The 15,729-nt window shown below is 38.8% G+C and overlaps 1 protein-coding gene across 9 annotated transcripts in view; it reads left to right on the top strand.

Annotated features, from left to right (window-relative positions):
• Window positions 1-4,122: 4,122 nt before the first annotated feature.
• Window positions 4,123-15,729, top strand: part of AP4E1 (adaptor related protein complex 4 subunit epsilon 1) — a 44,745-nt gene continuing 33,138 nt past the window's right edge. For 3 of the 9 annotated variants that reach the window (XM_072869532.1, XM_072869536.1, XM_072869534.1), the window contains exons 1-11: window positions 4,123-4,332; window positions 4,853-4,924; window positions 5,793-5,916; window positions 8,135-8,262; window positions 9,647-9,768; window positions 10,630-10,789; window positions 11,309-11,475; window positions 12,072-12,145; window positions 14,221-14,343; window positions 14,433-14,542; window positions 14,825-14,964. In XM_072869532.1, the coding sequence (XP_072725633.1) occupies window positions 4,171-4,332; window positions 4,853-4,924; window positions 5,793-5,916; window positions 8,135-8,262; window positions 9,647-9,768; window positions 10,630-10,789; window positions 11,309-11,475; window positions 12,072-12,145; window positions 14,221-14,343; window positions 14,433-14,542; window positions 14,825-14,964 (1,382 nt within the window). In that variant the 5' untranslated portion in view covers window positions 4,123-4,170. Of the gene's footprint in view, window positions 4,333-4,396; window positions 4,729-4,852; window positions 4,925-5,792; window positions 5,917-6,687; window positions 6,976-8,134; window positions 8,263-9,646; window positions 9,769-10,629; window positions 10,790-11,308; window positions 11,476-12,071; window positions 12,146-14,220; window positions 14,344-14,432; window positions 14,543-14,824; window positions 14,965-15,729 lie in introns of those variants that run through there. The other 6 variants (XM_072869533.1, XM_072869537.1, XM_072869539.1 and 3 more) reach the window with 5 other exon arrangements.

Below are 15,729 nucleotides of genomic sequence, written 5' to 3'. Positions count from 1 at the left end.
TAAACAGAACCTTCCCTTTGGAAGCACAGAAGACAAGCAGCTTCCACAAGAAAGGGTAGAGTAACCTCTTCCCCTACCATCTTTGGCATATATATACACACCAACAGGAATCTCAAAACTACAGAATATTACTGATATAGAAAAATGAAAATATCAATTCTTACTTCAATGTGGCTTGATATTCTATCCCAGTTTTGTATTAATTCAACAGTTCATTGCCTATCTAATGTTCTCAATGTTCAAAACATGTGTACTTTCTCTCCATTTACCTTTCCCGATATTTACTTCTACACCACTTGACCATTTCCTGCAATGCATTGTAAACATGCATCCATTTATAGGACCCTACACATTTAGTCATTCAGACAAAAGTCACCATACAATACAAAAGCAGTAAATGTATTTTAAACATTCTGAAATCAAGATAGCTGTAAAGCAGAGATCAGAAATGGAACTCTAATTGGTGACGATAGTGTGAAGAAGTTGCTGGTTAAACATACACCTATTTATATGCTATGTCTACATATGGGTTTTTTTGTGTATAATGATACGTCTAATTATGTTCAAACGTGTTTATTTTACACAATATGCTTCTGTTTATGTGATAAATGTTTCTATTTATGTGAAATCTTTTCTATACTATTTCCCGATCCCATATGGTTTGTTATTTCCTCAGTGCTACATCGCCTCCTGCTTTGCCAAGCCTCTCTAACAAGCAATGATGCAGAACGACTCTGTAGGGGCTGGGACTGATGGTGGGGAGAGAAAATAATTCAAAACCTGCCGTCATCAAAAGAGAGTATGACTGCAGTAGCCACTCAAGTTCTTGAAACTGTAAGCAAAAAAACATGCCAAGAAAGCCAAGCCTAAAACTTCAGACACAAAGCATTTCCCCGTTCATGAAGACTTCACATAGAGGCAACGCACTCACAGACATTTGCTGTAACTGGCAAGCACAGAGCACACCTGCAATGCCATGCCCTGGTTTTCCACATTTGGCCCAGTACTCCTTGCTAGTGCACCAGTAAGCTTGTATGACACGTGACAGATAATACATAATCTCTGCTAATTACGACAAAATATGTTTAATCATCATAGGAAAATGACTGGGTAAAAGTGCTGCCTTTGTTTCTCACTACATCTGTTTTCATTTGGCATCATTTACAGCATCTACACTACTACACACTCCTCTTCCCAGCGCAGAGACAATACGGTGAAGAGTATAAGCTCTTCTATTTTGGATTCTATTTTGGCTCATCCACACTCAACCCATTTTCTATTCTAGAACTATTTATTTCCAGTGATGATTCATGAGCCAGAAAGAATACCACTTGCCTATCAGATGCCAAGGAGAACTTACAGGAATGGCAATTAGAATGTTTTTTATTGTGCTGAGTGTAGTTGATATGGAGCCTAGAGAAATAACTGAAATGCAGCCTTTCAGTGCTATTTTTACAGTTGTTTTATAACCACACTTCAAGGTTTTTCATCTAGCTGATGAAAACAGAAGGCAAATGAAAGCAGAAAAAAACCAAACAACCCAACAACCCACCTTGCCAAGTGTATGCCTAGATGGTAGACATTCCTTACTTTTGTGGATTTGCTTTTTCTACTTTATCTCATATTATGCTAGATGATATACTAGGTAGTCTAGCGCTTAAAAGAAAAAAAATGTTGGAAAAGAATTACTGGTGATCTTTATGCAAGGCATTAAATATATCTATAATCATCTGACAATAAGTCATGTATTTTGCACATATGTGCGCACTATGAATAGTCCTCTCCATTTCAGTGCAATCATCAAAAGTATGAGAAATTATCATGTACAAGCCTGAGGGTTTGTACTCTACAATTCATTTTACATACAGCATTTATTTGTACACCACCTAAGGCAAAGAGAAGGACGTAAGACCCTAGAAACAATAAAAATAAATAAAAAAGTCAAGCTATTGAGATTTTAGCATTTATTCAAGTTCCATCAGCTTTACCAGCAGCTTTTCCTACACTTATTGAACTTACATTTTTGGTCTGCAAAGCTTACAAGCTTTCCTAGCTTCTACAACACAATATGATGCCTTTACACAAGGAATTCTTAACTGAGATATTCTTAACCAATTAATTTTGTAAAATGAACTTTAAAAAATACCAGTACAAATCTTTCAACTTAGCTTCAAGGAAATGCCAACTTTTAAATACTTTTTAAAACTACTGACCTCAGTTTGTTCCTATTTGGCTTTTTTTCTGAAAATAAGTCAATTTATAGCTTCAAACTTCAGCATGATTTTCTGACCAGACATATGCTGGAGATGGAGGGATACTTCTTCCTTGGAAACACATAGCTCAGAAAGGATTACTTCAGTCTCTTCCCCACCCTTTCTAGAAAGAAAAAAAAAATCACCTTTGACCTGAAATACAAATTGGAAAATGTCAAGTAATTTTGTTTCACAAAAATATGTGTAACTGAAAAAGGCATATGTGGGTTTCTAAAATGGAACTAAGCATCCAAAACTAGATAGACACAGTATTAGTTTAGTCTGCTGTCTTTAGTGAGACGATTGACTCATATTTAAGTGGCACGATGCTTTTTCCTTGTTCACAGGAAAAACAGTGAGAGAAAAACAATTCTGTTAAAAAATACAGTAAAGACTACCTGAATATATCTTGTTGCAATTGGCTGAAGATTTAATTACACAAGTTTGGAACAGCATATCCTAACAGATCAGGTAAACATGACTGGGTTAGATGCACTTTTTCCCTTGTAGTGTGAAATATCTGTGGAAGTTATCTGGCACCCTTCTTTCACGTGTTCGTTTAATTGCTTTGCCGGTGAATGCTCAGTTCCATCCCAGCCACACAGTCCTGCGGCAGCCATGTACAGACCAGAAGGCCTGTCATGGTGTTTCAGAGCAGAGCTGGGGTATGGCCTGTGTCTGACAAACAAAGAAGGAGCTTTTTCTATTAATTGAAATCACTTCTCTGGGTACCAAATGATTGAAACTAACAAGGCTTCTGTTATTTAGCATCTGCAACTACTCCTGTTCAGCTACGGTGACATAAAACTAACCTTAATTTGAAAGGCACAATTATTACAAAATGGCAAAAATGGTTTCTAAACAGTCAGAAAAACCTGTAATTTTAACCTTATAAATGCACACCTTACTTTTCATGGGTAAGAAATCCTTTGTTTCATTTGCAAGAGCAATGAACGCAGAGATAGTTCCCAGGAGCTATCTGGTGAAAACCTTCCCAAATGCCAAACCCCTGCTGCCAGGGGAGTGGGAATCACCTCAGAAACAGCTCCTCTGGGAGCCCTTCGGCCAAGACCACTCTCTAGATGTTCCCACTCACGCTTTAAGAATAATATTTCCCATAAGCATCTACAAATTATCGCACTGCTCTCTTTCGAAACCCACCTTTAAATGTCTTTGTTTTGCGACGCTGACAAAAAAAGAGCTCCCGCGGGCGGGAGGGCGGTTAGGCCGCTCCTGCTCCCGCACCCCTCGTCCGGGCAGTGCTCCCTCAGGGGGACATCTGCTCTTATGTCCATGCGATCTGTGACCGCCAGACCCCGGGAAGCAACCCCTGGAGGCCGGGCACGGGTTGCCGTCACCCCGCGCCGGGCTGACCCGCTCTAAACGCTGTGTTTCAGCTCCACCCGCCGGCTCAGCCGCCAGCGGTGAGCGGCGGGCGCAGCCGGCGCCATCTCAGCCACGGCAGGGCCCGCTGCCCGCTTTGGGAGGAGGGCAGCAGCGGGCAGGCAAGGCCGGGGACTGAGGGAGCGCCTCCCGCACAGCCACGGCCGCCCGCCGGCGCGGCCACCCCCGAGGCTCCTGCCCGCGCCCCAGGCACAGCGCCATCACGGTATCCCGCCGGGCCCCGCTCCCTCAGGGCTCGGGCCTGCGGCAGGCGGGGCGGGGCGGGGCGGGGCGGGGCGGGGCAGCCCCGCCCCTCACGGGGGGCGGCCCCGGGCCCGCGAGCTCTTCCCGCTCCGCCGTGCGCCCGTCTCGCTCCGCTCCGTCCCGCCCCCAGCGGGCGGTGCAGCGCCCCCTGCTGCCGGGCGGGCGCGCCCCCGAGCGGGGGCGGTCCCGGAAGCGCGCGTTGGGTGCTGGGGGCCGGGCGGGCCCTTCCCTTCCGGGCGGTGGCGGGGAGCGGGCTGAGGCGGGAGCCGTCATGAGCGACGTGGTGGAGCAGACGCTGAGCGTGCTGCCCGGGCTGCTGGGGCAGCACGACTTGGGCGCCGGGCCGGGGGGCGCCGGCGGCCCTGGCAGGGTTTCGGCCACCTCCCGGCTCGGGAGCCTCATCCGGAGCATCACGGCGCTCACCTCCAAGCATGTACGGGCTGCGGGCGGCGCCCCGGGGCGGGCCTGGCCTGGCCTGGCCTCGCCTACTGCTCCTCCCGCCGCGTCGAAGCGGGCGTAGGCCGGGCCTTACTCCTCTCCCTTCTTGCCCCCCGACCTCCCTGAGGTGCCGGCGGGGTCCTGTGGGCGCTGCGGGGCGGTGGGCTGGGCTGTGGGCCCCGTGCGCGGTGGCGGGGCGCCGGCGACTCCCCTCAGCCCCGGCGCTGTGTCCTGTTGAGCTCCGGAACCCGACGATAAACCTCATTGCGATGCATATTCGTGGTTGCTGCGTTATGCTGTTGCGTGCGGGGCGTGATATGGGCAAACACGGCCGCGAAGTATTGCCTTCTGTGCTTGAAACAAGCAGCCCGGTGTTAGTACCATAAATGAGGTCTGTGCTGGTTTTGAGCAGCCGGTGGAGTACTCTTAAATTAACATGTCTTCTTTGACTCTTGTTTTGTATTTTGCCTCCAAAATTTATGCGAGATTAAAATAAGAAGTTTAATCTTTTCTAGGAAGAAGAAAAATTAATCCAGCAGGAACTAACCAGTTTGAAAGCAACAGTTTCTGCCCCCACCACAACACTTGTAAGTTCTGTTAGTGGTTACAGGCTGTGGGAACAGCACAGCAAAGGTGAAGAAAAACAGTGTTCTCACTCTTCTTGCCGGGTGGAGTGTACAGGTTATCTGCATTATTGATATTTAATCATCAGCATTAAAAGGTACCAATGTCTGTAGTTTTGCAGCATGGTTAAAATAGTGAGGACACTGTGATTCTGTTTGACGTGAATAAACTGTAATAATATGGCCCCCAGAGTCTGTCCTTCTGTAGTTTCTGAAATCATGCAGACAAAAAGGCTAGGTGATGAACTGCTTCCATCAAATAGCATTCTTTGCAGGCTGACATTGTTCTTACAATTAATTTGTGCTGTATAAGAAGCTGTGCTTTGTCGTATGCGCTGTTGCTCATGTCTGAGTTGCAGGAGTTGATACAGTCTGTTTTGAGTTAGTTGATCTGTATCTCAGTCCCATGAGTGAGAATTTTTGAAGGCAAAAATAAAGTTTTACCTCACACGTAGTGAAAACCCATCCTAGGTCAGTGTAGTGATTGGTAAAAAATAATTTGCATTAGCAGTGTGATCATTTCACACTTCAGATAAGGAATATTTTTTGTTAGTCATAATTAACCTAGTGTTGATCACATCCATGCTAATCAAAACAAGATAGCATCTTTAAGGGTAGTATATGGGGAGTTCTGGTCTTAGGGTCAGAAGTTAATATTGGTTCGCAGAAGAGGTTCATAGCAAAGGAATAATTAAGAGTACAATTTTAGAAAACAGATGTGAATGCATGTATGTTTCTATCAGATAAAGTTCTCTACTTCACTAGAGTAGTGAAGAAGGGCATAAAACATGGCTGGCTTAAAATTCTCAATAATTTATTTTTGGTATTTCAGAGACTGATGAAAGAATGTATGGTGAGACTCATCTACTGTGAAATGCTGGGGTACGAGTCTTCCTTTGGATATATCCATGCAATCAAGCTTGCACAGCAAGGAAATCTTTTGGAGAAAAGAGTTGGTATGTGCATGGAGCTGTAGCCTTAATAATATTCTCAAACTGTATTTTTAAAGTTTCTTAGGATTTATAATTCATGTAAAAATACAACTTAGAATGTTCTTCTGTTTTCTTTGTCTTGTTTCATAGTCTCTCACTCCTCTTTGCAAATAACTAAATTCCTAGTTTGCAAGCTGCTCTGTATCTGCTTGTAGAATGGAAGGCAGGGGAAATTAATTTATTTTAAATCATTGGTTGTTCTTTCATTGTTTTGAATTGCGGCACCAATAAACAAGTAATTTACAAGAAATTTTGTTAAAAAACACATCAAGCTGAGAATGAGTTTCTGACAAGCTTTTTCAAGTACTTTTTCAGGTACTGTAGTACAAGAGTAGACAAAGATGTTAAAGTCAGATAATTTCTGCAAGCATAGTGTTGGTTTCCCAGTATTTAACTTAGAGATAGTTGTTTAGAATTTTCATAAACAACTTATTGCTGTTAGCAAAGTGGCCCTAAAATATTTTCTGTTTTGGTGCTTGTAGGATTTTTTTAGTTTAGAAACAGTTGTAGGAAATGAGGCAAATAGGGACGTCCTTATAGCATAGGTGCAGAAGTTCCTGAGGAAATCTGAAAGGCTCGTTCAGATTTCTTTGAAATTTCCTTGCCTACCAGTGTGGCTATTAACTTGTTTCCAGTAGATTTAGTTTGAAATAGCTGTCAGCCTGTCTTGTCTGGAGAATTTCCTTGCAGTTGCTGATTCAACTGCCTAGTGAAGACATTTCTTCTTGTTTGCAGAGAAAATGGTTTAACTCCAAGCAATAATATGTCTGCATACACAGAAGGAAGGCAATGTCTTGCGGGATATGCTTGTTTGATATCCTTTTGTTTGAATTTCATCTGGATCATCCACTCAAGTATTGGAGTTTCTGAGAGAATGCGTTACAAGTGATGATTTAAAGTTGCTTTATCCCTGAGTAATGAAAGCCAGTGTGCAGATGTTCTGGCAGGGATTAAGAAATTCTGTCTTCAGCAAACCTGGGAGGGCAGGTGGTAAGCTGTTTTGAAGAAAACTTTGTGACTTCTGTAAGTGTCAAGAACCAATGTGTCTTGTTATTAATCGGTTTGAGACCTTTCCATGCTAGGGCTCTTTTCGAGAAGGCTTTGGTGAAGCAGCGTTATTTTTTTTAAATGTAGGTGGCTTAAAGTTCTCTGGACACAAAGCACCCTTAAGCTTTGGTCTGGTAAAAGGATGTTATCAAGAGTGTGTGGGTTTTGGTTTTTTTTGTTGTTGTTCTGCAGTTATATGTGATATATGAGGACGACGTTGTCTGTTCTTGGTGCAATATATCAAAGTCTGTATTAAGGAAGTGGTGTCAGTTGATCCAATCAAGATGGGTAACTCTTTTACCTAGTGTGAGCCTCAGTGAATGAGAGCGAACTACATTTTTGCAGGTGTGCTAAGCTGACCAAGTCTATGGTTTCACAAGCAGATAGATCAATCTAATAGCCCAGACAATACAGTTATTTGTATTGAAGTTGCTCATTTTGAAGCCTCAGCCCTGAATGAACCAAGACCTTTTTTAAGATCCATCTCTGTAATGCAAATATTGTCATGAGTTGTGGCACACCCTCCCCACCCCCCCACTTTAAGTCCCTTAGTTTAAAAGGAAGAGGGGTCTTGAAAAAGGTTTCTGGCAGGTTTCTTTTCTGGGGTTCTGGAATTGTTTCCTCCTTGTTAAGAAATAACAAGGGAGTTTTTGCATAGGATGGTGAATTTACTTCTGTATTCCAAGTTGAACATAAAATTTATTTGAAATTGAACTTTATTTTTTGAAAAAAGAGAAACAAATATAAGGAAGTGCATTTGTTGTGTAGTCTAGAAGGAATATACATTTGTCTGTGCAGAGAAGATATTAGTTTTCCAGGAAGTGATTTCTCATGGTGTTCTTGGGTGCTCTTTAGCTATAACAGTATTGTAGTGTCTCTCCTTATGAATTTCTCCTTATGAATTCTTAGCTGTTATTTGTTGATCTTTACTGCAACTTAAATATAACTGGTTTGCCTGGAAATAGGAAAAAGTCTTGATATTTAAAACACAAGCAACTATCATCCAACAGTGGGGTGTTTTGCTGGGTTTTTTAATTGTTTAAATTAACACTTCTTGTACTAGACAGTCTTAAGTTTTCTATCTTGAAGTTCCTCATTGCTTGAAAGTAGTAATGGAGGCTGCTTTCTTTTATAGGTTACTTGGCAGTTTCTTTATTTCTCCATGAAAATCATGAACTGCTACTTCTACTTGTGAACACAGTTGTGAAGGTACAGTGTTTTTGGAGGTCTGGAGGTAAACTAAACTTGGACCAATTCTTTCTGGTTTGTGTCACACAACATCTAAGCTACGTACTCATTAATTCTATCTTGCTCTCTCAAAGGTGCTGTTTCTTTGGTTAGCAATGACAATTTGAAATGGCTTTCCCTGGCATTTTAATTTAATCTTGGCGTTCCTGCTGTTGAAGCTATAATTTTCAATTTTTTCAAAGGGGATATACCCTAAAATTTCCTTTATAAAATGTACCAATTCTATGCATTCTCAACTCCAGGAGGAGCCATGCATGCATATTTCAGTGTAAACTTTTGCTTTTAGCTGACAGCAAGTATCTGTTGGCTTCTTTGAGTTCTTTTGATAGAAAATGGAAATATGATTTAGAGTGACACGGAAAATCTATTACCTAATAATATTTCATAGGTGTCGTCTTCAGTATTGCTGCCTCTTACATGGAGCAATTGTGACTTATAACAACTCTTTCTGCATAACGATTACTTTTATATTACAGTAGTCCGAAGTCACATAAATTGTAGACCAAAAGTGATGGTCATTTTGCTGTTGTGATTTAAAAGTGTTTTATAATCTTTAGAAATTGACTTGAAACTACTAAAGATATAGAAAAAAGTGAAAAAATGAGAGTCCACAAAGAACTAAACCAAAATGAGCACTAAAACCTATCTGGGACAAATGGCCAGAGCAAATAATGATGTGAACTGGAAATCTTATATGTTTCATTCGTTTTCAAAAATAATTCTAGTCTTGTATTTCATTAATTCATCCATCCTTTTTTGGTTTAAGGTTACAGTGAGCTATATCTACTATTTTTAATTGTATTTGGGACAGATTATGAATTTTTATTTTTTTTTTGTAGAACATTAAGTGTAATTTGCATTCTCTTCTTAGGGAGTAGGTAATGTCTTATTTTAGTGTACAAATATGTAATTGGCAGTATTATTGAGCTTGCTCTTTTTTCTTTTTCCTTTTTTTTTTAATTCTTTTGGCTAGATCAAAGGCACTAGAGAGAATACTGTTGAATTGTGAGAAATTACTCATCCCATTGATCCAAGTGGGGACTAAGCATAGTTTTGCAATCATCAAACTATTTCAGTAAACAAACATTGATTGTAGCTCTGTATTAATCTTGCATATGTTTAAAATATGAATGTAGTTCTATAACACAAATGTGAGGAGCTCTTGTACAGGAAGAAACCTTCTTCCTGTACAAGAGAAGAAAAACTTGATTAGCTTAGTGAGATCTGACACTTCTCAAACATGAGCAGACAACAGGATGGCTGGCAGCAGGATGCTTGCTGTAGGTGGGCTGTATAGGTGGGCTAGATCCAGCCTACTTGTGAAAGATTTGGGTTATGTCTGTGCAGAATTTAAAAGTCTAAATGAACAATGGCTGTCTTATTTCAATGATTGTAACAGGACTTACAGAGCACTAATCTAGTAGAGGTGTGCATGGCATTAACCATTGTCAGCCAGATCTTTCCACGGGAGATGATTCCAGCTGTTCTTCCCCTAATAGAAGACAAGCTCCAGCACTCTAAGTATGTATTCATTTACAGAATTTCAAGTGGCCTTGTGTGGTTGAATAACTTAATTGTGTAGGTAGTTTTAGTAAACTGGTGTTTTTTCTCTGAATTGGTCTTTCTAATAATTACCTTCAGAAATTGTTCCTCTCCTAGTTTTTCTCTTGGATTCTTGTCTCATTTATTTGTGGTCTTGACTGAGTATTGGATAGGTATTAATTTTTTTCATAACCAGTTTTGATAGATAAATGTAATTGAATTTTTCTGCTGGAGTCCTTTTAACAAATATGTGGATGAAGAAGTGATTGTAGAGTAAGTGGAGGAACAGATTGGGATCCTTGAAGTACTTCACTGATACTTTTTTTTAATAAAGCTCTTTATAGAAACTTTGGTAAAAACGTATCTGCAGATATCAATACCCTTGGATTGTTTGATTCTTAATTTATAATATCCCATACATGGAGGATAACATTGTAAGTGTTGTGTTGATTAGAAAGGGAACTGCAGAATGAACTGACTCAGTAACTTCTAGACAGGTATTTTTTGGAGCTGCACATGTGACCACAGCAGATTAGCGGTGGCCAATTTCATTGTTTATTTGGTAGCCATTCTTTTGAATTGTCAATCTGACATCAAGCCCTACTATACTTTTAAGTTTGCTTTGTCACTTTCTCACTTAGATGGTATTTGCAAAGTCATTTGTTATCAAATATGTAAAACATGGGTTCTCATCTCTCTCCAAATCGTGATGTTCTGATGGCTAATGACACAATTTTACATTGCTGTAGAAATAACAAGTGCAAGTTGTTTTGTTAAGTCAAGTACTTAAAATACACAAGCAGCTTCTTTTTGTTTTGTGTAAATCTCATTTCTCTTCAGGGAAATTATCCGAAGAAAAGCTGTTCAAGCTTTGTATAAATTCTATCTCATTGCTCCTAATCAAGTTCAGCATATTCATGATAAGTTCCGGAAAGCCTTATGTGACAGGGATGCTGGAGTCATGGCTGCTTCTTTGCATATTTATCTTCAAATGATTAAGGTAGGCAAAGAATTAGAAGCACGACTGAATTTAGGAGCTATTTGTATATGTATTTTTAATTTTAAATACACAGTGTACTGTACAGAAGTTTTGCAGAAAAAACTTACATTAGAAAAGTTAATTTATGTGATCATGGATATCTGTGTTATGTTTTTTGTGCTAGCTCTCCATTTAGCTTGACAGATCCACTTCTTGCATGATCTGAATGCTCAGCATCATTGGCATCCTTAGCTGGAGGATCTAACTTCTACAGTGTGTTAAAGGGTTTGCTGAAGTTTGCTTGTAAATTTTTTTTTTTACTGTTGCCTTCAAGTTACTTTCACTCCCTTTGCAAATGTGTGAGAAAATAGCATAGGTTTAAAGTGAAGAGTTTTCAAGTGTTGGGGGATGAGAGTAAAAGTTTGACTTAAATGAAACCATAGGTGTAGGTATCTTTGATCTTACTCAATTTGTGTATTATTTTTACTTTTGAGGTGCTGTATCAAAATATTTGAACTGTATTTCTTTTTTGTTATGTAGGAAAACTCATCTGGATACAAGGACTTGACTGGGAGTTTTGTGACCATCCTAAAGCAGGTAGTGGGAGGAAAGCTGCCTATTGACTTCAACTATCACAGTGTGCCAGCACCGTGGTTACAAATTCAGCTTTTAAGAATATTGGGGCTGTTAGGAAAAGGTGATCCAAGGTAACCAGATCTTTCTCTGTAATTAATGTTTTGAAGGTACAAAGAATACAGTCATGACCTGTACCTCATAGACAGCTTTCTGTTTGTTTTTTTTATAAGAGGATTTCAGTGTTGAACTTATACATTTGTTATTAACCAATACAGTGAGCAGATACTTCTTAAACTGCAGAATTAGTTTCTTAGCTTCTGGATTGGCTAAACAATTGATTATTTTGGAATATGCTTGAATTATATTTTTGCTGAGACTTCTGTTACTAGGTTACCAAACAACTCTGTGAAAATCCAGAGTAAAGATACTGTTAAAAGTGGTGTCATTTTGTGCAGACCTAGTTGTCTGTGATCCTTTTCCTGTTTGTTTTATTTTTTATACAAGCAGTGAGGGAAGTGTTTTTATTCTTGTGATATGGTAAATGTTTCTTTTGAAAGCTGCAAACATCTTGTTAGATGCCATTTAGAAACATGTTAAAGCGAATCTGTGGATATGAATAATTTGTGTTACAGATTTCAATACTAGTGTTTGAGCTGTTTGGCAAAATAAGACTACATGCATGTTAGTGCTGCAAATAATTTTAAATATTTTTTTTCTTGTTAAACAGGACAAGCGAATTGATGTATGATGTTCTAGATGAATCTTTAAGAAGAGCAGAGATAAATCATAATATTACATATGGTGGGTGAGGCTATTTTATATAATTATCAGTATTTGGAAAGATTGAAAATGTGAGTAGTCGATTGTGCTAAAATATGCATGCAGTGCTTTTGAAAAATCTGATTATATTCTTAATATACAACTGTATTCTTAAGTGTCTGACAAGTAAATTGTAAAACAAATGATACATTGCTGTACAGCAGTTTTTTATCATTGAAGTAAAAAAATTTTATTTACTGGGAATTAATCTTGACTGAAAAGCCTCTATCCTATGTTTGCATTGACCTTGGCCTTAAATACAGAAAGTCAGCTTCTTCATGAAAGCTCTTATTGAATATTGCTTAAGTTGAAATAAACAATAAAGGAAAAATCCTAGTTATACAGCCCTGTTTATTAAAAATGCTTAGATCTTTTCACTGCCCTGAGAAAGGCAATAAAAAGTGTGCAAGAGTGACAGCATCAGTTCTTTACAGCTGCGTAGGGCTTTTCCTGTAGCCACAGTTAATAAAAATTACACCTTGAGAGTTCAGTGATAGTGGTGCCTGTGAAAAGATCTTTTTGGCACAAATCTCAATTTAAAATTTCTAGAACATGGTAGAAGACTGTTAATTTCATCATCTTCTCAGCAGAGTAAGATGTATTTGTTGTTGGAATAAAGCAAAAGGAATAATTGACCTGTTAAGTTTTTTTCTAATAAAAAGCTGAGCAATTTATTTGGATTTCTCTTTGCCTTCCTCTCCCCAGGTCTTAATACCTCCCCAACCACCCAGATCTGATGTTCTAGAACCCCAATTAAGAGCTGTTTCACTATTAAAAAAAACCCTAAACCCTCCATTATTTTATTGTTAAAGTAGAGCTCCATAGATGTTGCCAAAGTGCCTGTGCTAATGGAATAGGAAGAAAATCGAGACTTTTTTAAAACAACACTGGGGGGGGGGGGGAGAACATGGCCCAAAGCTCTAGATGTCTAATGCCTACTTGATACATCTTTTGTAAAGCATTGTGTAAGCTTCACTTCCACTAAAAAGGGAAGCTTTGGGGAAGTATTCTCTTTTAGTAAATAATACATGAGGAAGCATCTGTCAGATGTTTAGTGTATTCACTGTCAGTGTCTTGCTTCTATTCTTTTAGGCAAGAACATACAAGATATTGGGAGGTGTGTTGCCTTGTAATACAGACAATTTGCACTTGCAGTTGCTGAGAGTTAAACAGTAAATTTGTTTTAAGCACTTAGGGGCCAAAGTGGGAAGTTTATTATGATTTATACAAGGACATAGAATGTAGTTTTTGTTCACATGTGATAAGCTTTTTATAAAACTTCAGTTGATGATCCCAGACAAAAGAAAAATGTAATTGATGATTATTCTTTCTAACACAAAGTCCTTGGTTATTGCATGTTTCTTGCTTCTTGTAGGCAATTGAGTTGTTAATATGCTAGTCTTTCCCAGATTTAGTTTTGTAATGCTTAAGAAGAGTAGGTGGTTGTCTATTGGACAGTTCAGTTGGAGGCTGAATTACAAGAACAACTGAAAATGACATCATGATTTTAAATGCCAATTAACTTGAGGAGAGTAACTTGGTCTGAATCTTTGCCCAAATTGCTGCCACAAGGGATTAATTACTTCTTGTGCGTTGTTCAGTTTACTTCTAGCTTTTTCTCAAAAAACTACACAAAGGTTTTTTTTTAATAAGGATGTTCTTGGGATGATTTTGGCTGTTGGTAGTAGCAGCTAAGAAATCAAATGAATTATTGAAAAATATTTTGTCTCAAATCCTTTATAGTTGCCCATTGGCTTTCTAAAGACCACCCCAGTCCAGTCCCTTGAGCAACTCTAGGAGACTGCAAGGTTGGAGGAACTTTAAGGACAGAAAGTTTTCACAATGGCAAAGGCTAATAAAAAATATGTATATACTAAAGGAGATAGTCTTTCATCCTGTTTTTACTTATGTCAGTAGGTACTCTGCAGTTAGATTCAGTGGGGGTGGGACAACATTGCAATTCCTTGATACAGTCAATGAACCTGTTTGCTTGTTAAGAATTTATGCATTATAGAAGTATTTAATACACATTAATTACGTGTCCTTTCCCCCCGCAGCCATCTTGTTTGAATGTGTCCAAACAATTTATACAATTCATCCCAAATCTGAACTACTTGAAAAGGCTGCCAAGTGCATTGGAAAATTTGTTTTGTCACCCAAAATTAATTTGAAATACTTAGGTAAGGATACCTGATTTCATTAAGATGTTTTAAATTTGATCATAGTAGTATACATTCTCTTACATCATTCCCAATCACTTATATTCTAGGTTTAAAGGCTCTGACCTATGTTATCCAGCAGGATCCTAATCTGGCACTTCAGCACCAGATGACAATAATTGAATGTCTGGACCATCCAGATCCCATTATTAAAAGGGAGGTCAGTGAATTTTTAAACATGAAAAATTAACTTAATTTTTAAGATGGGTGATGGGTTTTCTAAAATGAGTAGTGTAAAAGGCATATTATGTCTCAGTTATTGTGAGAGCAGTTATGAGTAATATTAATGTGACAAGCTGTGTAGATAAGTGTATTTTGTTTAAGACTTGCTAAATAAAGACAGTTGATCAATTTGGCATCATACTAAAGTGTTTCTGTTTGCCTGTTTCCTTTTTTTGAGTCGTCAGAGCCAATTAAATATATTTTTTGCTTTCTCTTTCAGACTTTAGAGCTTCTCTATAGAATTACAAATGGACAGAATGTAATTGTCATAGTTCAGAAGATGCTTGACTACTTAAAAGAAAGCAAGGAAGAATATACTATCATCAGCTTAGTTGGCAAAATAGCAGAACTAGCTGAGAAATATCCTTTTGTTTTTCTGAAGCTTTGGAGTCAGAGCTCAGGCAAATGTAGCATTTGTACCTTTCAAAGCATCTTTCATGATCTTTTGAAGTATGCAAAAGAAAATGCATACAAAAATGACCACAGTGTTTCTTGTATTTCACTGGGAAATACACTTGTATGTTCACTTGTATTTCACTAATGGCACTCAAAATACTTTATTTTGGCTTTGGAGTTTAGCATTGAAATCTTGTATTTTTAAATTAAAACTTTGAAGTCTTACACCACTGCATGGAGAGAGATGCCTCAGTGCTACATTGAGTGCTGTTCTGTAATTGTGGGAATGATCTTCCTATTAGGGAACACTTCATTGGTGTATGGATTTTAAGAATAACACATTTTCATAGAAACAAAAGATTATTTAACTATGCCAAAAAGATGAAAGCAATGATTAGGTGTTTGACATGCGGTGGACGTTGCTGTTAGAATTGCCATTGCCTGATTTTCTGTATGTATTCTTGTCTGATAATTTGAGTTGTAAGCTCTTTCTAACAGAGGGCTCCCTTACCATCCTGTTTGTAGACTGCTTGGCACAGAGAGTAGTGTACAAAAAAAGCTGTGCTGTCAGGCAGTATGCAAAAATAAGACAATAATATTAATGTTTCTGTACTGTTCAAAATTTCCATTTGGTAAGTGTGCATTTTCAGGATTTATTTGAGGGAAGGCAGAAGCCAAGTTCCGAAGTTAGCAAAGGCTGATAAAATTTTATATATTAAAAAAAAAGCA

The sequence above is a fragment of the Ciconia boyciana genome, chromosome 8 (assembly GCF_034638445.1).
Source record: "Ciconia boyciana chromosome 8, ASM3463844v1, whole genome shotgun sequence".
NCBI lineage: Eukaryota > Metazoa > Chordata > Aves > Ciconiiformes > Ciconiidae > Ciconia > Ciconia boyciana.
The sequence above is the reverse complement of the archived record's forward strand: the minus strand, read 5'-3'. Positions and strand labels throughout refer to the sequence as shown.